This window comes from Gouania willdenowi, unplaced genomic scaffold (genome assembly GCF_900634775.1).
Source record: "Gouania willdenowi unplaced genomic scaffold, fGouWil2.1 scaffold_275_arrow_ctg1, whole genome shotgun sequence".
In the NCBI taxonomy this organism is placed as follows: Eukaryota; Metazoa; Chordata; class Actinopteri; order Blenniiformes; family Gobiesocidae; genus Gouania; species Gouania willdenowi.
In genome coordinates, this window is record NW_021145033.1 from 36577 (window position 1) to 60608 (window position 24032).

The following is a 24032-nucleotide window of genomic DNA, read 5'->3' on the forward strand; positions in this document are numbered from 1 at the left end:
TGTCTGTTTGGCTGTCTGCCTGTGTGTCTCTGTGTCTGTCAGTCTATGTGTCTGACTGTTTGTCTGTCTGTCTGCGTGTATGTCTGTGTGGCTGTGTCTGTCTGTCTGTCGGTGTGTCTGTCTGTCTGTGTAGCTGTGTTTGAATGTCTGTCTTTCTCTGTGTGTTTGACTGTCTGTCTGTCCATGTGTCTGTCTAAGTGTATGTCTATCTGTTTGTCTGTCTGTCTATGTGTCTGTCTGTGTGTTTGTTTGTCTAAGTGTCTGTCTGTATGTCTGTGTGGCTGTGTCTGTCGGTGTGTCTGTCTGTCTGTGTTTGTCTGTCTGTCTGTCTGCCTGTCTGCCTGTTTGTGTGTCTGTCGGTGTGTCTGACTGTCATTGTAGCTGTGTCTGTCTGTCTTCTGTCTGTCTGTCTCTGTGTCTGACTGTCTGTCTGTGTCTGTCTGTCTGTTTGTCTGTCTGTCTGTGTAGCTGTGTGTGTCTGTCTGTCTGTGTGACTGTCTCTCTGTCTGTCTGTCTGTCTGTCTATCTGTGTCTGTCTGTCTGTCTCACAGAGGACTCAGAGACACTGAGGAACCAATGGACCCAATCCCAAACCCAGGATACAGAGTGTCAGTGAAGGAGGTACAGACGGTGTGGATGAGTGTCATAGAGTCAGAGGAGACTTCATAGAAGGACAGACGTCCATCAGGACAGTCCACATACACTCCTACTCTACCAGAGGAACCACAGGGACAGGAGGTACGTGTGACAATGTTATTGTGTCTGAAGATGTAAAAACCACTGTAACATCTCAGTCTCCAGGACTGATTATTAAATCCAAACAAACAATCATCACTGTCTCCTTTCCTACTGATTCCTCTGTAACTCACTGCTATAGAAACATCTCCATTCCACTCCACCTCCCAGTAACAGTGACCAGTCAGACCAGTACTACACAGAACCTGATCGATATCAAATCTGTCCTGATGATCAGGATAAAGCTCCTCCTTCTTCACACATGTCACCGTCCTGTTGTTGTCAGACAGTCTGAGGTTTCTGTTGATGGAGTTTGTGTCGAGGTGAATGCGACAGAAATCTGATGAGACACAAAGAAACAACAGTTGATCATGTGATGCTTCATTGTCTCTGTATCACTGACATGTTCATTCACTCAGAGCTTCATGAGGACACTTTGAATGAACACACACACACTTACACTTCCTCACACCAGCTTTGATCCTCTGCTCTCCTCCATGGTCCGCCCTGCAGGAGCAAACACAGGCAGTGATTTACACACCTAAAGAGTCCAAAGTGCTGCTCAGAAACCTGATGCCATCTCCATCAAGCTCTCCATGTTTCTACTGGTTTGTCTTCAACAGCTTCACCTTCTTCATCTCCTTCAAAGTGTTCCTCTCTTCATCCTCACTGATTGGTTCCACCTCCTCTGATCTTAACTGTACACTATTATATATATGTATATATACACTATTTGGTCCTTTGCAGTTTAAATAAGTTTGGTAGTCGTACATATTTTTATTCTTTTTAGTTTTTGAATGTGGATAATATCACACACTAAATCATAATTATCCCTTTAGAAATACATTTGTCTTATGAATTCTAATACATTACAATGATAAATAAATGAATAAACAAACCTATTGATTGACTGTATATAGTGATTATTTCAAAAACATAATAAAAAGGAAAATTAAACATAAGACATCAATACATATTCACAGGAGTATAATTTACTAACCTCTCAACACTTCTCTTTAATAAATAATAACAATAATCTTGATAAAATATATTTATGACTTTGTATCTAAAACTTCAACATTCACAACATTCACATAAATGTACATATATATACACTAACACATATAATTACACACCCATATATAAATGATAAATAGAGATTGATAAAATACATATACACCCATACATATATATCTACACATAAACACACATGAAAAAAAATAAAATAAAAAGAAACATAGATTTGAACATTAGCTGAACAACTTTACACAAATAATTAACACTAGAAATAATAATTATAAAATACTTTAGTTTAAATATATTTTACTACTTTGACTTTTACAACTAGAATAGGCTAAAAATGAATTAAATGAATAAATGAAGACTGAGACACAAATAAATATAAAAATGAATGAATTAAATAAAGAAATAAGTAAACAAATACTTAAATAAGTCAATAAATAAATAAATAAGTTGATCTCCAAAGGCACCAAATATGACAAGACAAAATACTTTTGTTATAATGACAATTTACCAAAAACCTCTTGGGTAATAATAAAATAAAATAAAAAATCAGGACAACTTTGTTTTTTTGAAAATAGCCAAACACACATTATAAAAACTTATAGACTCAAAATGGCTCCATCCAGATAGTTTTGATTATGTTAAACTCAGAAGAAAGAACAAACTGTTTCCTACAAAAACATGACATCGAAATAATAATAATAATAATAATAATAATAATAATAATAATAATAATAATAATAATAATAATAATAATAATAATAATAATAATAATAATATGAAATAAGAATAATGATAAATAATCTGATCTGACTGATCTGGACATGCCATCTACCAGTGGCTGTTAGTGATTGGTAGATGACCGTTGCTATGGATACTATGGACAAATACAGAATGAACTCTCCCTCAAAAGGAAACACTCTGAAAAAACTCTGCTGCTGGGAAAAGACTAAACTAAAGTGTTCTAATCATTCCCTCCTGATAAAACAAGTAAAGACTGAAGGACACGTCACAGAAAACAATAATGCTGATGCTGCTAAAATATGTTGGTGTATGTTAACATGAAACACATCAGTTTAGAAATCATTAAATCAAAACTATATGTTCAATCCCATAAGGTTTTATAGATAACGCTAATAATTCTGTAATTTGTCTCATGTTTAATTAAAAAACGAATACATTAATTAAATAAGATAAAATACTAATTATTGAACAAACTAAAAAACTTAAATTGTAATATCAAATTAGGAAAATAAACTAAAATACATTTTGGTTGAGAAACTTTTTAATAAAAAGTTCAGCCTTTGTTTCAAAGTTAGATTTGAAATGTTTCACATAAAAATATCTCCTCCATAGACCAGTAATTATTTTATTTTTAAACCTAAAATATATAAAGACTAAGAAAAAAATAGGAACCACAACAATATTTATGTTTTAGTTTGATTTTGAATATTTCATTTAAAATCACTAATGTCCTAAAAAGTCACAACTTTCACATTATTACATTATTTAATAATAATAAACATAGAAACAAAACACACATCAAACAAATGTTTTTCTGATCTTAAATCAGAAATGTCCAAATCAACATATATTAAATTAAAACAGCTTTAATAGATAAACCAGAAATGAATTTCTCCTCTTTTTGACATGAATGAAATGAATGATTATGAAACTATATCTTGTGTGAACTGCAGTGAACTGGTAGAAAGAACATTAGATCATCAGGTAAGTCGGCGAAGCGCCGGAAAAACGATTCAGCCACCGATACATCAGACCTCGAGGTAGAATCCCACACGGAACTCCTACAGACCATAATTACGAGGCTGGATGTGCTCGACTTACTGCACCGAGACGTTCAGGAAATGAAAGTCAGCCTGGAATTTGCCTATCAACAAATCCAGGACTTACAAAAAGATAATCATGATATCCATTCGGCTTTATCTGCGGTGAGCTCCGAGGTAAAAGAGCTGAAAAAAGAAAACAAGTTTCTTAAAGAATCAGTCCTGGATATCCAATCTCGCAGTATGAGAGACAACGTAATATTCTCAGGTATTCCAGAAACCCCCAACGATGACCCACATGCTCTGCTGAAAGACTTCATGTCGTCGGCGCTTAAAATCCCGGCAGAAACCGTGAAAAACATCACATTTCACCGTGTCCATCACCTCGGACCACGGAGAGGAAACCGTCCACGTCCCATCATTGCCAAATTTGAGCACTTTCAACAGAAGATCCAGGTTAAAAGTAAAGGTCGGGAACCTAAAGGTACGCAATTCGGCATGAATGATCAATTCCCTCGGGAAATAAACGAACGTCGAAAAACCCTGTATCCTATCTTTAAAGAAAACCGACAGAAAGGCAAAAATTCCAAACTGGTCGTAGACAAGCTTTACATAGATGGCCAACTGTTTAGGGACTTAAACGTCACGCCCTGGCTCTACTGAGAAAGACAAATCTAAAAATAATAATAATAATGAAGTTAAAGAAAAAAAAAAAAAACACAGGTGTTATGTGAGTTAACATTGAAAGGATAATTCTCCACTTATGGTGAAGCTAAGGTAGCATTATTTAAAAAAAAATTAAAATAAATATATATGTTGTATGTGTGTGTATGTATATATCTGTACATTAAAAAAAAAAAAAAAGGGCAAATAAAAACAATAAATACATTTAAAAAAAAAAAAAAAAAGTGTGTATGTATGTGTGTGTGTAAGTGTATGTATATATGTATACATATGTATGTATGTATGTGTGTGTATATGCATATGTTTATATATGTATGTGTATGTAGATGTGTGTGTATGTATATGTATGTGTATATATATATATATATATATGTATGTGTATATGTTTATGTGTGTATGTGTATGTGTGTATATATGTGCATGTATATGTATGTATGTGTGTATGTATGTGTGTATGTATATATGTATGTATATGTCTATGTATATATGTTTATATGTATGTGTATGTGTATATATATGTATGTATGTATATGTGTATATATATATATATAGATAGATATTATATATATAGAGAGAAAATATATATAAAATAATGATAACTCCATAAAAAAAAAAAAAAAATTAAAAAAATATATGTATATATATATATAACAATAATAATAATTAAAATAAATAAATACATACAAATAATAATAACACTAAAATAAAAACATGGATAGGTATATAGAACACGTATGTGTATGTATGTTTGTATGTATGCTACATATTGGCTTAGATTTGGTAAACACTTTTTGGCACGTACTCTCTCACAGGACACTCTCTACCCTCATGTCAACTCACTCGTCTCGAACCCCTCACTCTTTTTTTCTTTCACATTCACTCAACACCCACAACACCCCCCACCTCCTACACCTCCTATAATTACCCCTTGCTCCTTTTACTCTTCTGATATTGGTTGTTGTCATTGTATGTTTGTGCTTTTCACTAACCTATTCAATCCAGTCCTTTACCCCGTGGTGCTATCGCATGATAAATATGTCTCCTCTTCTTTCTTTCCTTGCATCCAAGCTTTTTACAACACAGTGCACAAATGCTCACAGATTCTCACTTATGCTCACACCTGTATGGACTAACACTCACCTCATTCTATGTATCAGTTTACAGTAACTTCTTGGAATGTGCGTGGCATTCGCTCACAGGCTAAAAAGATTAAGATATTTGACTATGTATCAAGATTAAATGCAGACATTGTCTTCTTTCAAGAAACTCACTTACTTAAATCAGAAGAAAAATCCCTGACAGATTCAAATTTTAACAAGATATATAATTCATGTTTCAATTCCAGACAAAGAGGAGTCTCGGTTCTTCTCAACAAAAGGTTACCCGTTAACATAATCAACTCCGTCATAGACCCAGAGGGTAGATATATTATTATCAAAGTAGTAATCTATAATAAATGTTTCACAATTCTTAATCTATATGCCCCCAATAATGATGACCCTGATTTTTTCCATAGAATTTTCTCAGAGCTTTCAGACCTTTCTGCAGACTCATCTTTAATCATCGGAGGTGACTTCAATCTGGCGCTCAACACATCATTGGACAGATCTAGTAAGTGCTCAAATACAAAACCATCTCGATCTGCTAAAGTATTAATGGATTACATGGAAGATCTTGGAATAGGAGATGTATAGAGACTGAATAACCCAACTAAAAAAGAATATATTTTCTTCTCCCCTGTGCATAAATCCTTCTCCCGAATTGACTTTTTTCTTTCAAATAATTCCATCGTACATAAGATGTCATCTAAAATACATCCTATAATTATTAGCGATCATGCCCCAATATCCCTCACCCTGCAGTGTGACTCTAATCAGAAAGTATCCTCTCTATGGCGCTTTAACACTTCATTACTTAATGACAGTAAATTTGAAAAAATTATAAGAAAAGAATGGGAGGACTTTCTATTGACAAACGACTCCCCAGAAATATCACCGTCCTTACTCTGGGAAACTGGCAAGGCTGTCATTAGAGGGAAGATTATATCATACTCTTCTTTTAAGAAAAAACAGGAACAGATAGCAGAAAAAACACTTGAAGAAAAGATCAAAAAACTTACGGAAGAATACGCAGCTAACCCTTCTGAACTTTTATGGGAAAAACTCCAAAATACAAAACTTAATCTGAATCTTTGACTACAATAATAAATCAGGCAAATATTTAGCAAATCAGCTCAAACATAATAAAGAAAATTCCTTTATAGCAGCAATTTCTGATAACGCAGGTCAAACTTTAAACTTACCTCAGGACATTAATAACATCTTTCATGATTATTATCAAAACTTATACTCATCAAATTTAAACCCTGACCCTGAAGATATTAAAACCTTTCTTAATAAACTAAACCTACCACAGCTCACTATAGATCAGAAAACCACCTTAGACTCACCATTAACCTTACAAGAATTACAAAATGCTTTAGATAGCATGTCAACAGGCAAAGCACCAGGTCCAGATGGGTTCCCTGCTGAATTCCTTAAACATTTCTGGTCAATGCTGGCTCCACTATTTTTCAGAGTAGTAACAGAGATCAAAAATAAAGGGCATGTAGGAGGTCACATGAATACAGCGAACATTAAATTGTTACTTAAACCAGACAAAAACCCCATATTACCCTCAAGCTATCGTCCCATCTCACTTATTAACACAGACTTAAAAATTATTTCCAAAGCACTCACATCCAGGTTAGAGAAAGTAGTACAGTCAATTATACACCAAGACCAGACAGGATTTATTAAAAATAGACACTCCACAGACAATGTGAGAAGACTGTTTAATATGATCAACATGGCACAGAACTCTAAAAGGAAAAAAATAATCTTGTCACTCGATGCAGAAAAAGCATTTGATAGAGTAAACTGGTCATTCCTCCTAACTGTCCTTGGCAAATTTGGCTTCGGAGAATCATTCATACAATGGATCTCCACCCTGTACAATAAACCTAAGGCCTCAGTAACCACAAACAAAATAACATCCCAAAGCTTCACACTGCAGAGGGGAACCAGACAAGGCTGTCCACTCTCACCTATGCTTTTTGCAATATTCGTTGAACCTCTCGCAGCAGCTGTACGTCAGAACTCTGTTATTAAAGGAATCCACTCATCCATCTCAGAACACAAAATTAATCTTTACGCGGATGACATTTTACTCTATTTGGAAGAACCGCAATCCTCTTTAGAGGAAGTATTTAATCTAATAAACAGCTTCTCTAAATTATCAGACTATTCCATTAACTGGACAAAATCATCAATCCTCCCTTTGACAAAAAACTCTTGGAATCCTGCACACCAAAATCCACAACACCCCTCCACCACAAATACAATTAAATATCTAGGCTTAAATATATCACCAAACTTAAATGAATTAATTAAACTAAATCATGATCCGATGTTGGACAAAGTCACAGAAGATCTGCGGAGATGGAACAATCTCCCCATCTCACTACTTGGCAGGATAGCCTCAGTTAAAATGAAAATCTTACCAAAAATAAACTACTTGTTCTCAATGATACCACTGAAACCACCAAAACAATGGTTTCAAAGATTAGATTCTACAACTACAAAATTCTATACTAGAAATAAAAAACCTAAAATAAGCCTTTCTACCCTTCAAAAAAACAAAGACGAGGGTGGTTTAGAAGCCCCTAATTTCATGCATTATTACTTAGCAAATCAAATACTATATTTAACAGAATGGCTAAATCCAAAAGAATACTACAACACCTGCCTAGAAATAGAACAGTTAGACTGCAAACACATTAAACTCTCTGATCTCCCTTTTATCACTGCGACCCTCAAACATCACAACTGCTTTAAAAACCCACTAATTGCCTCCACACTGACTGCATGGTGGAAAGCCCTGGACATCACAAATGGCCAATTAAAAACTAGTATACTCTCTCCAATCTGGCACAACCCCGACTTTAAAAATAAAAAAACACCACTCTATCTGAAGACATGGGAAGAGAGTGGAATCACTCATCTCCAAGACCTTTTTGAAAATGACAAGATCAGGTCATATAACAATCTAACCCAAGCATTCGATATAAATAAAAGTAACTTTCTACAGTACTTACAAGTAACAGAGACAATAAAGAAAACCACTCCACTAGACTTAACTACGTTACAACCTCCAGAACTGGCTATATATATGAAAAAAATCTCAACAAAATCAAAAAAACTCTCAAAAATATACAGAGCGCTTTCGAACACTAACTGTAATTACTTACCAATCGCGAAGTGGGAGGCCGAACTCTCAATCACCCCGAGCACTGATTTCTGGGCAGAAATTTGTTGTAATACTTTTAAGATGACAAAAAACACAAACCTTCAGATAATTCAATACAAGGTCCTCCACAGATCCCACATTACCCAACAGAAAATGCATAAAATGGGCTTCTCAGCAACAGACATCTGCTCTCAGTGCACCCAGAATACAGCGGATTCCTATTTACATGCCTTATGGCTTTGCTCCCCAGTTCAACACTTTTGGATTCTAATCACTGAAAAACTGTCCTCCATTTTGGACTACAGAATTCCTTTATCTCCAAATCTTTGTTTGATTGGAGACCTGACAATGCTTCAACCTCCAGCAAACCAATCACAATCAATCCTTGCGGCACTAGCCATAGCAAAAAAAAACAATATTACTAAATTGGAAAGACAAAAAATCCTTAAACATAAACCAATGGCAAAATCTCCTCACAGAATTTATTTCCATGGAAAAGATGTCTGCTCTCAGAAAACAAAAAAAAATAACGTGCTTTGAGGAGCGTTGGACTCCTTTTTTAATTGCATTAAATCTAAATTTTTAAAAGCCTGATGATCTAGCCTGCAAGCGACTGCCAGCACCACTCTTTACAAACGCACTAGCCCAACTGTAGGCCGGGGCCGCCTTGGGCCTCTGGGTGGTCTTGGTCAGGATGGCTGGGGTGGGTTGCCGGGGTGCCTTGTTGCCTCAGCACGGGTGTGCATTCCTTCTGGGTGTTCACGGGGTCCCGGGGCTGTTTGATTTGGCGCCGTTGCCCCTTGCATGCGCATCTGGTTGGTCTCTGGGGCTGGGGCCCTGCGTGCTCCCCTGCCGCTCCTTCCCCTTGCTCCCTGTCCCCCTGTCTCGTCCTCCCCCCCTCCTCCTCCTTTGCTCTTGCGCCCGCCATCCTGTGGGGTTGGGTTTGGGGGGCTCCCGTTGGCCTGGGGCACTGGTGGGGGGGCTGCGGCTCCCGCCTGGGGGACGGGCGGTGCCGTGCCGGGTGGGTTGGCTGGGGGGTGGTCTCGTTGGGGGGCCTGGGGTGGTGGGGTCCTTGGCTCCGGTCCGGGGGGATCCGGGGTGGGGGTGGCTTTGGGGGTGACTGCTGCCCGGGGTCGGCGATTGCCTCCTGGGTTGCTGGGTGGCGGGGTGTGGCTGTGGGTTGCTCCGTCGGCCCTTGCGGGTCCTTGGCTTGGCTCCCTGGGGCGCACCTTTGCTAGGGATGTCGCTTGCGCGACGAGCCAGGCGGGGCCCCCTCGGGGGCTTTTTGTACGACCGCAATGGCCGGGGTGTGGACGTTATGGCTAGGGGGTGGGGTGAGGGGTGCTATGGGGCCTCCCCGGGGGTCGTATTGGGCGGGTGTGCGGGGGCGCGGCGCGTGGTTCCTGGCCCGGTGGATCCGCGTTGGGATTGGCTGGTCTGCTGGCTGGGTGCACCGGGCGCCGTGGGCGCGATTCCGGGGCGGGGGTGCCCCGGGGGCGGATCCTTGGGTTACGTGTCCGGGGAGGTGCTCTCCGGCCATCTGCCCGGGGACCGGCCGCGGCTCGTGGCGGCGCTGCGCAGCCTTGGGCGGGGCGGGGCTGGTGGCCTTGTGCCCGCTGTTGTTCGGGGTGTGCTGGCGTCGGGGGGGTGTCTCGTGCCGGTGCGTGGGTCGTCGGGGATTGCCTCCGTGGGGGGGGGGGGGCTCTATTGGCGCCGTTGGTGTGGGGGGGGCGGTTCCGGGCTGGGGGTGCTTCGGTACTCTGGCTTGCCGGTCCGTGGCTGGCGGGATGGCCCTGCTTGGCGGTGGATGGCGTCCTCTCTCGTCGGGGGGGCCGGGGCCGCCTCCCGGTGGAGAGTGTTGTATCGTGGCGCCGGGTGGGCCTGTGCTGGCCCTGGTGCGGGCATGGGCCTCCCCCCTGCTCGGCCGCTCCCCTTGGTGGCGGGGTGGCGTTGCTCCGGGCCGGCGGGCGGCGGGGGTCGCCCCCTGGGGCGCCGGGGGATGTTGTTGGTGCCTGGCTGTGCCCGGGGGTGGGGGGTGTCGCCGTGTTCCGCGGGGCCGGCGCGGTCTGGGGGGTGCCGTGGGGGGGGGTCTCCGGCTGTGCTGTTCCGGGGCCCGCAGTGCCACTTGCCCGTCTGCGCCATCTACCCTCTCGCGTGGCCCGCCACGCGGACGGGCCCGGCTCACACTGGACAGGCCTCCTACATGTTCACTTCACCCCACTCCCAGCTGGTCTGGCTCACTCACAAAATGCACCACACACCAATACCCAACCCTTGGGGGGCTGGATGGTGGGGCTGGGGGTGGAGGGGGCCGCCACCTGTGTTACTATGTAGTGGCGTGGGGGCGGCCCTCCCACCTCTAGTTGCCCTACTAATCCCTCCAATTTTAATTGCATCTCAACATGTCACCCCCCGGAGGGTGTATCATCATTTACACCCTCCGGCCTATTACACCACATACACATAAATCCACAGAGGCTGGAGGGGGAGCACCGCTCCCCTCCATCCCCCTTCTTTTAATTACACCCCATACATTCACCAAACACACACATTCACACAGGGGATCGGGAAGTGCCTCTCCATTGGGGAATGGAGAGGCACCATAACAGGGTGGTGGGTTGGTACACATATTTGGGCCTCTCCGGTGGGGGCCTGGCCCCTTTGTTGGTGGCTGGGCCACTGCATAGAGTAAAAGCACATCAAGATGGTGCGGTCGGGCGTGGCGGTGGGTCTCGGGGGGGGTTGGGGGTTGGAGTCGGTGGCGTGGTGCGCTGGGTCCTTGGCTCCTTGGGGGCTTTTCGGGTGTGTATGGGGGGGGGCAATGGCAGCCTCTCGGCTTGGGACCTTGGGGGCGTTCGGGGGGCTGCTTGGCCGTGGGGTGGTCGCCGGGGGCCCCTAGATCTCTCGCTCTTTCTGCTGGCCCGACTGCTTCTTCGGGCCCGGGGGCGGCTTATGGGTTTTGCAGTAGCGGCTCTTGGAATCACATTTGTCATAGACGCACTGGCCTCGGGCTGTGGGATAACACTCATACTGGGCTCAACCATGGACACGTTGTTCCCAAATACCTGTTTTATGTAACTTCCACTCACTTCCTCCTCTGCTCACAGCCACCACCATTATTCCTAAGCCGCACACTGGTCACCAGACTGGCTTGATAACACAACAATAAGCACAATATACACAACCACAATTTCACATCACATCACTTGAAACTTATTGATTATTCCCCACCCATTCGTTTTCCTATCTTGTATCCCTCCTCCCTGTTAACTCCCCCCCCCCCCACCCCCCTCACCCTGGTGTAACACTGCCCTCTCTCTTTTTTACATCCTCCCTTTAATAAAGTATTTACCCTTCCCTAGGGAGGGCTGGTGATGGTCACAATTATGCAATGAAATAAATTCATTTATTCACTTCTTGTAGTGTTAACCTTCAACAGCATGTGCAAACAAGGTAAAAAAAAAAAAAAAAAAAAGAAAGAACATTAGATAACACACAACACAACTTGTTCACAACTGATACAGAAAGAATATAAAAATAACATTGTTTGACCTAGAAAATAAACACTTACACAACAGAATAATTACAACATATAAACATTGATTAAATAAGATATTATGGAAACAACACACACACACACACACACGCACACACACACACACACACACGCACACAGTATGTATGGGAGAAACGTGTTATGAGTGTGAGTGTGCTAGTGGGCGTGTCATAGAGTGATTGATTGATGGACGATGACACTTTATGTATAACTGAGAGAAACGTGTTGTGAGTGAAAAATGTACCAGGGCGTGTCTTTGAGTGAGTGATCATGTGATAGAAGGATAGCTGTTTGCACACATATATACATACACACATACAGTACATACACAATGTAACACTCCCCAACACTTTACAGTTGTAGCTTGGATAAAAGTCATATTTTTTAGTTAAAAGGTAAATGAACTAATGATCTTAATAACAGACATGGATAACATTATTTCATATATTGAGGAATCATATATACTGTATAGACCCTGGCCCAGAATGCAGAACAGTGGCTGATCACCTGAGGTTATAAAAACAACCTCACCACCTAAAACGTCTAATCAAAGGTGGGGGGGCTGAACTGTACATGGTACGTGGTCTATAGATTTAACTAGGACTCTTTAGAGAGATAATAAAGACATAAATACAATCACAAATCTGTTTCCTTGTAATCTATATAAATATTAGTAGAGGCATAAATTAACATAACACCTGGTTACATTTCTGTTTTGTTCTAATTACTGTTTTATTCTAATGATTTGATTTACTTTTCAGTTCTTTGGGTTATTTTCTTACTTTTTTATTCACTTCTTTAATAATCTCTGTCAGTTTGAATATTATGTTACAACTGTGTAAAATATTGTCATTTTCCTCTCTTTATGTTCTAAGAATCTAACAACTAAAACCCTTATGTGTATTTATATCCTCAGATAGATAAATACATATGTAGACATGGATAAAATTAGATAGAAATTATAACTTGAAATATTTAAAAAATCATAATCAACCTTTGAAATGTATATAAATGTTGTAGTTTTTTGTTCACAGGATACAGACATCACCAGCTGAGAACAGAAACCATTGGATAAGTATTTGATTTAGTCTATTTTTAATTATGATTTATTTATTTTTAATAAATATAATAAGTTACAAGAGAGGGCAATGATAAAATACTTTATATATATAAATTAAAATAATCTGAAACAAACCACCTGCTCAGTTAGGAAATAGAACAGCTGATAGAATAACACTAATTAACTAATATAGATTCACATAATTGTAATTTAAATGAGTAAGCGATATCACTGTGTTTCAATTGATTTTTATTCAACAAAAGTTTCTATATTATATTGATAGATTATTTCTGCACAGTTTATATTAGAGGGTGATCACGTGTTTTTGTCGTTTGTGCTTCAAAAGCTTCCACATAAACTTGATAAAGATTGATAGTATTTTCTGAAAGTCAGTTCCTGATTGGTCGCTGTGGGCAGGCAGGACCGTGAATGTATTTTTCCTCACTAAGAAATAAGAATCAATCAATCAATCAGTTAAGGTTCCTGCTGTGGGTTTTCACATTCACATGGAAAGAGAAGTGATATTAAAATAAAATACACATACACTACATAGCAATCATAGACTCACCTCACTATGTGGTTGTATGTAATAAAGAAATTATAAAATCTGTGTTGAATAATTCTTACAACACCTTTTGTAATCATGTGATGTTTTATAAGATTGATTTTGATGATCATGTATTCAGTAATTGTTTGTACAGATAAATATAAGTGGCTAATTTCAAGTTTACTGTGTATATTCAATTTAAACACAAATCATGTTTGTATTCTGTTCTGTTCTACTTATAACTTTTTTCTTATATTAAAACATAGTCTAACAGTAAATCCAAATAAATGTAATAAAGTTAAATAAAAGTTTTTGTCCCACTCTAACAATGGTAAACAAAATAGAAATATAGCTTGAAATAAAATTAAAGGAAAAATAAAATAAATTAACAAGCTTACTTTAAGTAACCTGATATTATAATTTCCAAATAATGTTAATATAACATATTAAAACATAGTCTGAATTAAATATTTTGTCTTATTCATAATTTTATATAGTCACACTGTTAAACAGTGTGAAGAGAGGAAATGTTAGAATGGATTATTATTCATGATTTCTTCTTGTGTGTAATACTATAATTATATATCTTTATACTCAATAAATCTATTCATAAAATATATTCAGATCAACTTGTTAGCTGTCATTTTCAGAACAAGGACAAACAGTTTCAGAACATCTGATTTTAACTTAATCTAAAAATAAAAATAACAAAACCATGTACGTAAACGAAGAGACAAATCAGATATAAACAAGACAATCAGATTAACATGTCAGTTTGACTCAAAAGGCACAAAGTCTAAATCATTTATAAAAAAGAATAATTATATCTTAAAATTAAACTTAATACATGTTAAACAACTCATGTTCTATATATCTAAATAAATCAAATAAACAGACACCATAGACCCCTAAATGATCAATATAATGAATAAATCAATAAATCTTAAACATAATTTGTATTGCTTTAAATCACCAGTAAATGACATCTTTAACTAATTACAAGGAGCTGATCATTTGATTTCTAAATATATAAAAACACTGATGAATTTATGTATGTGAGCAGACCCTGAGGACCACAGCTGTGTTTTAGATGAGTGTCTGTTCTTCTATTGACTTTTTATGACTTGTTGATTCATTTTCTGTTCATCTCTAATAAATTGATTGATTGATTCAGCAAAACCTCTGACTATGTCTCTCTGTATGAAATCTCAGGTACTGAACACCAGAGTTAGCTCGAAAACTCTAACAATTGTTAAACAATGATATTTATAACATAAGTCTACAGTTTGAAATAAATGTAAAACGTTTTAAAAACATACATATTTCTGTTTTAATAATTGTATGAGTGGGTCAAGTTAAAATTTTTATTTTATTTTTGTAATGCATAATGGGGTCCCCCGGTATATTCATGTTAACATGCTGCAATAAATCATATAACCATGCTTCAAACACACACTGGTTTATTAAAGGATGTTATTATTATCACACTGGTTTATTAAAGGATTTTATTATTATCACACTGGTTTATTAAAGGATTTTATTATTTTCACACTGGTCTATTAAAGGATTTTATTATTTTTTTGTAGCTCAGTAGAAGTAGTGGCTGTGTTTTTGCACTGGATAAAAGTTGAAATAATGAACTGGGTAAGATAAACACCTGCTAGAAGATAAGATAAGAGGTTGAGGCAGCCACTGCCAATCTAAGAAAACTGTGATCGCTAAAGTAGGTCAGAGAAGATAAGATAAGATTGGAGGACAGCCACGCCAGTGAGCCACCTGCCAGGCGAGCCGTGAGCGCTACAACACCTGCTGGAAGAGTCGTGGAAGAAGATAAGAAGCCATCAATCAACTGTTTATCTACGTCATTACACAGTATAAATGTTGGGAGATTTTTGAGCTCGGGGTCTTCCTTCTGTGAGACGACTGCTGCGTCAGACGTCAAGGAGGCCCTGAGCATATTTTTATATGTTCAGTAAAAAGACAACTTCTGTTTCAACTTACCTGATGATTTCCTGAGTCTTCATTATCGTTCTGGTAAGCAACTCACTTATACTGCACATGTTCGGGGTTCTCTGCATTTGAGGTCTTAGGGCTAGAACCATGGCATAAGGTTAGGGATAAAATAGAGGATTACCTTAGGGTAATAGGTTGCTGACTAGGATAAAGGAATATTCTAGGAACACACGACTATTTTATATTATGCATTGTTGGAATGTCAGTGCTAAATAAATATTTTCATATTTTAAAGGCAGGGGAGGTGATTTTTGAAAGCTAGCATGATTTTGAATGTAGCTTACCCCCCTCCCCTCTGTGCTCCGTCTCACTCACATGCATTAGCACAGCTGCTGCAGAAGTGGATCTAAGCTCATTGTTTGTATTGTGTAGAAACTACGTCGTCTCATTCAGCAGCAAGTTAACACTAAACTTTATCATTATATACTGTATGTTAAAAAACGTGACTAAAAACTTTGTTTTAAGTTCGTCACCAATGACGCGTTTTGGTTAATAAAAAAACGAACCATCTTTTTTCATTGGTCAACGTTTTTACAGGTTTACAGCTGCTACACATGATGGATTTTCTTTGTTCCTTTTTCAGAGCTCATAAGATCTTCATTTCTGTCAGAACATTAAGAAAATTTCAACCAAAAACTTAAAAAGTGTATCTGGAAAAAATCCCCTACCCTACCTTTTATTGATTGATTATTTGAAGCATTAGTTTTGATTTATACAATTGCATAGTTTTAATTTTAGTGGTTAGTAACATTCAGAGCTGGAAATTTATTTTAGTTTTCAGTCAATAATTCACATTTCGGTTCATCCCTAATTTTTTGACTTGATAACTTGTGTCAGAGAAAAGATTAAAATGTAATTTCATAAGATATATTTATATTTTTGTATGAACACAATCCTCACTGATTGGTTCCACCTCCTCTGATCTTCTCTCTCATTCCTTCATCAGCTCCTCATAGTTCTCCATCAGCCTCTCCTCACTCCTCACTACCTTCTTATCTCTGTCCTTCATCCCTCTAACCTGTCCCAGTCCTCCTCCTTTAGTGTCCCACCTCTCACACCTTCATCACATTCCTCTGATACAGCTCTCTGTCACACATGTGATGGGGATTGATGTGAACATGTGATGAGCTGCTGTGATGTGTCTCACCTCAGAGTGTTCAGTATCTGAGAGAGCAGCTTCACTGCTGAGTCTCCTGGATGGTTGTAGCTCAGGTCCAGCTCTCTCACACTGGAGGAGTTGGAGCTCAAAGCTGCTGCCAGAGAAGCCCCGCCCACCTCTGTGATGACACAACCTGACAGACTGGATTCAGAAAAACATCCACAACTCAGGAAACAAGTGAGGAGACCAGGAACAGGCACTGCATGAAAAGTGGGATTTCCGTCAGTTTCCGTCACTGTAAATTACCGTTAACTCTGAGTAAACAGGAAGTTCCAGTCAGCTCCAGATAACTGCCAGGAATTGTCGTAAACTCACAGCACAAGGTGAGAAAGGTTTTCACATGTAAATGACCATACTGTGATCTATATAAATGTAAATCAGGACTGTCTCCACTGTAAAGACACAAGTCTCTGAGAGCCAACATGTTTGTATGGAGCTTTAATTCCTCTTTAAAGCAGAATAAAAGTTAATTCCTCTTCAAACTGACCTTGTAAACACTTAATTCCTAATACATTTTATGCTGAATTAAATTTAAATCTGAATTAGGTAAATGTGACTTCCAGTCCGAATCTAGAATAATGACCAGTTTGAGCGTTAACACAGGAAAAACATTCTGTGCATTTATTTTGTCCTTTTGTGTATTTTTACTGTAAAATGTATGTTTTTTTGGAGTCATAATATGTACTTGTGTTGCCAATTTGTGTTTTTTAAAGTCACTTTTGTGTATTTCTGTTGTGATTTTGCTTGTTTGTTAATACTATGGGTTTGCAGTCATTTTTTGTTTTTCTTGTCTTTTTGTGTTTTTTTGTTGTTATTTTTATTGTGAGTTATTTTGTGTATTACTGTTGTCGTTTGGTTCATTTTTGTAGTAGTTTTGTACAGCTTTTGAAGTATTTGCTATGTTTTTCTTGTCTTTTACTGTATTTTCCTGTAATGTGGAATTCTTTTTTTATACTGTATTCTTGTTTTTGTTTTTTGTTTTTCTGCCATTTTGTACGTTTACTTTGGGGGCCTCAAAAAAATAGAAAGAGGGATGCATGTGGAAACAACAAAGAGTTTTTATAGTAAATGTGTATGTTTTTCTGTCATTCTGTGTATATTTGTTGTCTTATGTTGTGAGAAATTTTGTGCATTTCTGTTGTTCTTTTGTGTATTTTTCCTATAAAATGCATGATTTCTGAGGGGTATTCCATAAAGCGGGGTATGTTCAAACTGAGTATGTTCAGGCTCAAATGAAGGAATCTCTGAGTATCCCATTCCAAAAAGCAAGGTATGTTCTTCTCTGAGTATGTTACCCGGGCAACATTGTCCGTGAACGAAACCTGGTCGTTGGCAGGTTTTATCAAAGAAACCCTGAACACCGTTTCTGAACACTTTAATAAACTTTAACACTTTTCTCTGAAACACATTAGTAACATCGCACACCACATACGTGTTCACTTCATTACTAATGTTGTGTTGCTTTACGTCTTTTTTTTTTTTTTTTTTTTGTGATAACGGTAATTTAGGGTTAGGGTTGTCGATGTAGATCATTAAGTGAAAGTCACTGAGAGGTTGATCTACATTAAAACATCTACTGACGTCTGTAGTAAAGTTCTCTGGATAAAAACCTGTGGAAAATATAAAGGAGGAGATGATTATTTAAATAAATCAACTTTTAAGGCTCGTTTGTTCTTTTATATTGTTATACAGTTAAGTCTGTAGATCATACGTCTTTGAAGGTATGATGGTGCAGTGAAGTCTGACACTTCTCTTGCAAACGACGGGACGTGGGTTCGCGTCCCGCTTCAGTGTTTTTTTTATGACATTTTTTAGGACGTTGAGATGACTCTGGCGACAGTATTACATTAAGAATCAATATAAATGATGTGATATGAAGCAGCATTTACTGTCTTTATATCCAGTGTAACAGGAGGGCTCTCTATGCAGACATCCTATGCAGCTGCCACGTCTCCTCAGACACACTTTATTAATATTATTCACCGCTCGTCACGTCACTGAAGTAATAAAGTAATGAAGTGACCAAAATGTGTGACTAATTACGGGTGATTTAAACTACTATAGTCACTGAAGACTGAACGCACCTTTAGAACAGGCTCATATTCCTCAAACACCGGCTTATTTCACCCATTAGGGTGAATAAATCACTATCTTCCATTTGGTTGTCATGCCAGTTTGAGTATTCTTTGATCCATTGATGATGGCTTTTTATCGCGCACGTGCACGTAAGTAACCCAAGGTTTACATACTCAGGGTTGATTGACCCACTTCATCGTGGGGTATGTTGACCCAGAGTTTATGGATAGATTCAGAGTTTGTTAACCCGCCTTTATGGAATACCCCTCTGGAGTTATTGTGTATTTGTGTTGTTTTTTATTTTTGCGTTTTTTTTGTTGTAATTTTTCATGAGTTTAAATATTTAAATACCAGTTAAATGTTAAAAGACAGTTAAAAGTGTTAAAAGAGTGTTAAATACACATGATTTGCTTGTCTCTTTATTGTTATTGTTGTTTATCTGTGATCCACTGAGTGTTCTGAGTTAGACTATCTGGGATGGATTGGTTTTGTCTCCGCCCCCACACGTGCTGTTTTCCTCATTCTACTAATGCTCCTGATGGAGGAAACAGACTGAATCACATTTGTGATCATTTCTCCTCTTTTCAGGTATGTTTATAGTCAGAAACACAGCTTATATGTCAGAAATAGGTTCCTAACAAATAAAGAGTTTTATGACATTGTAGTTTTGATATTTGAGTTTGATAAGAGTTAAGTTTTATGAACAGTAGTAAGTTAGCAGACTGTGCCATGTGTAGCGTGTTCTGTTGTTAGCTTCTGATTCATATGAGCATGTGTTTAAAATTTGTTTTACTGTTCTATGTAGTTTGATTTATACACTTTGATTAGCTTTAGATTAGCTCAATACAACTTTAAGACTAACATATTTGATGCTTGAAAGAAAAGAGTGAGAAAATGATTTATTGCAGTTAAATATTGTTTTTTTTACACAACTCAGAGGGAAACAAAAAGTGTTATGAACACATACTAGGGTAAGATTTTAATATAAAATAGTATAAATAAATGTATCTGACACTATTTATTTGTTGTGACAGACTGAGCTCGTCCCATAATTCACCTGTGACTTTGATGTAAACTCTCATTACAAGTCCAGACATGTGTAAAGTGGACACTGGAGTCTTTATATGTAAGCAACTTTAATCTGGAAAATAATCTGTTTTGTTGTTTGTGGTGTTATTATTTTACATATTTATGCCTGTTGCCTTTCTTTTTCCCAGTATCATGTAAGACATACTATGAGACAGTCTGGAAGAACTTCACATTTAGTCATCCAGACCTTTGGACACAAACAGAAGCCATTAAAGGTTCAGCTCACAGCAGACAGAGGAGGAAGAGGGTCAGATTTATAAAGACAACAGAACAGATGTTACACAGAGCATGTGCACAGAGCAAAGCTTCATCTATTCCTAGTATTTTTGTACATTGTGGTTTATTATGTGACATTTTGGAGGGAAAAACAAAACGGCTGACACACACACAGACACACAGACACACACACACACACACACACACACACACACACACACACACACACACACACACACACACACACACACACACACACACACACACACACACACAATATTTTGTTGTGTTAACAACATAGAACCTAGGTTCCCAAAGTGGGGTACGGTACCCCTAGGGGTACGCAAATTGTCATTTGTAAACTAGAATATAAATGGACCAGCAGTCAGGAGCCTCCATGCATTGCCACAAATGACACATTAAGGCTACCAATGGTTACAGATTATTATTATTATAGTATATATTATGGTCTCCATCCTTCAGAAGCCTGGAGCTTTCTGCTCTGTGTTCAACATTACAGAACAAACTGGAAAATGAGCCCAAATATCAAGCAACCCACCACAAAAGACTGCATTATGGACCACCCCCCAAAAGACCTGCTCCATCTTTTTATGACCCTGAAGCTGAAAAGAGTTCAAGTTTTAGTGTTTGACCCAGACAAAGGGACACAGTGTAAAGTTTGTTTTATTTTTAATAAATAATGCTCTACCTTCATTATGTTCCTCCTGTGTCTCTTATTCTCAATAAACTGTTATTGTGATGTTCTCACTAAATAATATTAGCAATAATAATTATTAGTATCATTAATATTATAATTATTATTATTTGTATTATAATAAAAATGGGAGGGGCATATGACCATGCATCCCAACGGTGACCAATGAGTGAGGGACTTTCTGTCCAATCACAGGTGATTTTACTTCTGAACTGTCTGTGGTTTCTTCCAATGGTTGGTTAGTTTCAGTCAGTCAGGCTAGACATTGAAATGCTAATTATAGAAAAACATTCACAGTGGGGGTGGGGGGACTTCTCAGTGAACTGCTGATAACTGCTGATAATCCTGGGCGTTTACAGGAATTATCAGGCATTCACAGGGTGGATAATCTCAGTTTTCATGCAGTGAGGACAATGTTGATGGAACATGTGATCCACTGACCTGAGAGAGTCCAGTTTACAGTGAGGACTCTTCAGTCCTTCACACAGCAGCTTCACTCCTGAATCCTGCAGATCATTGTTACTCAGGTCCAGATGTTTCACACTGGAGGACTGAGAGCTGAGGACTGAGGACAGAGCTGCACAGCTTCTCTCTGAGAGACGACAGGAACTCAACCTTATGAAGAATCAGAGAAACCTTACAGATGTTTGTCTGTGAGAGAATTAAAGACATGTTGTAAAGTCACATACTCAACTTTCTTGGAGGCTTTGATCACTGGGAGCAGCTTCAGAAAAGCTTCCTCTGAAGGAGAGAATCTCTTCAGGTCAAAGACATCCAGATGTTCTTGTGATGACAGTAAGATGAAGACCAGAGCTGACCACTGAGCAGGAGACAGTTTCTCTGTGGAGAGACGTCCTGAATTCATGGACCATTGGATCTCCTCCAGCAGAGAGTGATCATTCACTTCATTCAGACAGTGGAACAGGTTGATGCTTCTCTCTGTGGACAAACTCTCACTCAGCTTCTTCTTGATGTATGCAACTGTTCTCCAATTGGTCTGTGAGTGACTTCCTGTCTGTGTCAGCAGGCCTTGTAGCAGCCTCTGATTGGTTGGCAGTGAAAGACCCAGCAGGAAGCGGAGGAACAAGTCCAAGTGTCCATTTGGACTCCGTAAGGCCTCGTCCACAGCGCTCTGATGGAGAAGTTTTAAGTCAGGCTGACCTCCACTATGGAGAAGGTTCAGTGGTTTATGTTCCAGCAGGTTGACTTTAGAGCTGATGAAGGTCTGATGGACATGAAAAGCAGCCAGAAACTCCTGAAGGCTCAGGTGGATGAAGGTGAACACCTTGTCCTGGTACAGGCTGCTCTCCTCTCTGAATACCTGTGTGAACACTCCTGAGTACACTGAGGCTGCTCTGAGGTCCATGCCACACTCTGTCAGGTCACTCTCATAGAAGATCAGCTTTCCTTTTTGCAGCTGCTCAAAAGCCAGTATTCCCAGAGACTCCATCATCTTCCTGCTCTGTGGACTCCAGTGTTGATCTGTGGCAGCTCCTCCATCAAACTTCACCATCTTGACTTTGTTCTGAAGGACCACATAGTGGCTGTAGATCTGAGTCAGAGTCCTGGGCAGCTCTCCCTTCTCTCTGCTCTTCAACACGTCCTCCAGAACTGTAGCAGTTATCCAGCAGAAGAGCGGGATGTGGCACATGATGTGGAGACTACGACACGTCCTGATGTGGGACATGATCCTGCTGACCTGCTCCTTATCTGTGGACCTCCTCCTGAAGTACTCCTCCTTCTGAGGGTCAGTAAACCCTCTGACCTCTGTCACCATGTCCACACACTCAGGAGGGATCTGATTGGCTGCTGCAGGCCGTGTGGTTATCCAGAGGCGGGCTGATGGAAGCAGTTCTCCTCTGATGAGGTTTATCAGCAGAACCTCCACTGAGGTGGACTCTGAGACATCAGTCAGGGTCTGAGTGCTGAGGAAGTCCAGAGGGAGCCGACACTCATCCAGACCATCCAAGATGAACAAAACCAGGAAGTCCTGGAAGCTGCAGATTCCTGCTTCTTTGCTTCCAGAGAAGAAGTGATCAACAAGTCCCACCAAGCTGAAGCTCCTCCCCCTCATCACGTTCAGCTCTCTGAAGGTCAGTGGAAATGTGAAGTGGACCTCCTGCTGGGCTTTGTCTTCAGCCCAGTCTACAGTGAACTTGTGTGTTAAGAGTGTTTTCCCAATGCCAGCCACGCCCTTTGTCATCACTGTCCTGATTGGTCGAGGTCTTCCAGGAGGGGCTTTAAAGAGCTCTTCTCGTGTGATGGCTCTTTCTGCTGTGTCTGATCTCCTGGATGCTGTTTCTATCTGTATGACCTCATGTTCCTGGTTGACCTCTCCACCCCCTCCCTCTGTGATGTAGAGCTCTGTGAAAATATCCTTCAGGAGGGTTGGACTTCCTGCTTTAGCCACGCCCTCAGACACACACTGGAACTTCTTCTTAAGCTTGGACTTCAGCTCACGTTGGTATCGATGAGCCTTTGTTCCTGAATGAAGACAAATTTAATGTTAAAGTGGAGAAGTCAGAGCAGGTTTGAATATTGGAGATCAAAGTGTGTGATGTTCTCAGTCTGGATGATTCCTCAGATTAAATGTGACTGATTGAATCATGCTTTGAAAAAGAAAAGCCAGCTTTGTGTCCTTCATGTGATGTTCCTCACAGTGAAGATGTTCACATGCTCTTACTGCTCTGCAGATGCTCAGCCAGCTCCTCCTGCTTCATCCTCTTCAGGAAATACAGTGTGATGTTCAGAAAGGCCTCCCTGCTGCTCCTCTGCTCCTCATCTTCACCCTCCATCTGACTCTCTGAGCACTCTGGATCATCTCCATCCACAATCTTCTGCATGTGTTTGAGTTCAGCCTTAACAAAGCTGATGATGTTGTCCTCCAGCAGCTGGAACACAAACACATTAAAGGTGATGAGTGAAGGTCTGCTCCAATCATCAGTGTGTGTGTGTGTGTGTGTGTGTGTGTGTGTGTGTGTGTGTGTGTGTGTGTGTGTGTACAGTGGTTTGATCACAGGCTGACACAGGTTTAGTGTCTTTGTAGACATACACACCGTAAAGATGGAGTCAGGATCAGCTCCAGAGG

General features: G+C 39.6%; 1 protein-coding gene and 1 long non-coding RNA gene across 2 annotated transcripts; one reads left to right on the forward strand and one right to left on the reverse strand.

The window, feature by feature from the left end:
* Positions 1-439: 439 nt before the first annotated feature.
* On the reverse strand, positions 440-23853 carry LOC114459245 (NLR family CARD domain-containing protein 3-like; the record flags this gene model as incomplete). Its single annotated transcript, XM_028441564.1, has 6 exons — positions 440-1075; positions 1196-1242; positions 16837-16991; positions 21316-21559; positions 21634-23428; positions 23628-23853. Coding segments are annotated over 6 exons (2997 nt in total), but the record flags the coding sequence as incomplete, so codon positions are not given.
* LOC114459244 (uncharacterized) lies at positions 19462-20843 on the forward strand. The gene is made up of 3 exons (XR_003673291.1): positions 19462-19512; positions 19959-20050; positions 20750-20843. It is a non-coding gene; the product is annotated as an uncharacterized LOC114459244 (long non-coding RNA).
* Positions 23854-24032: the final 179 nt, after the last annotated feature.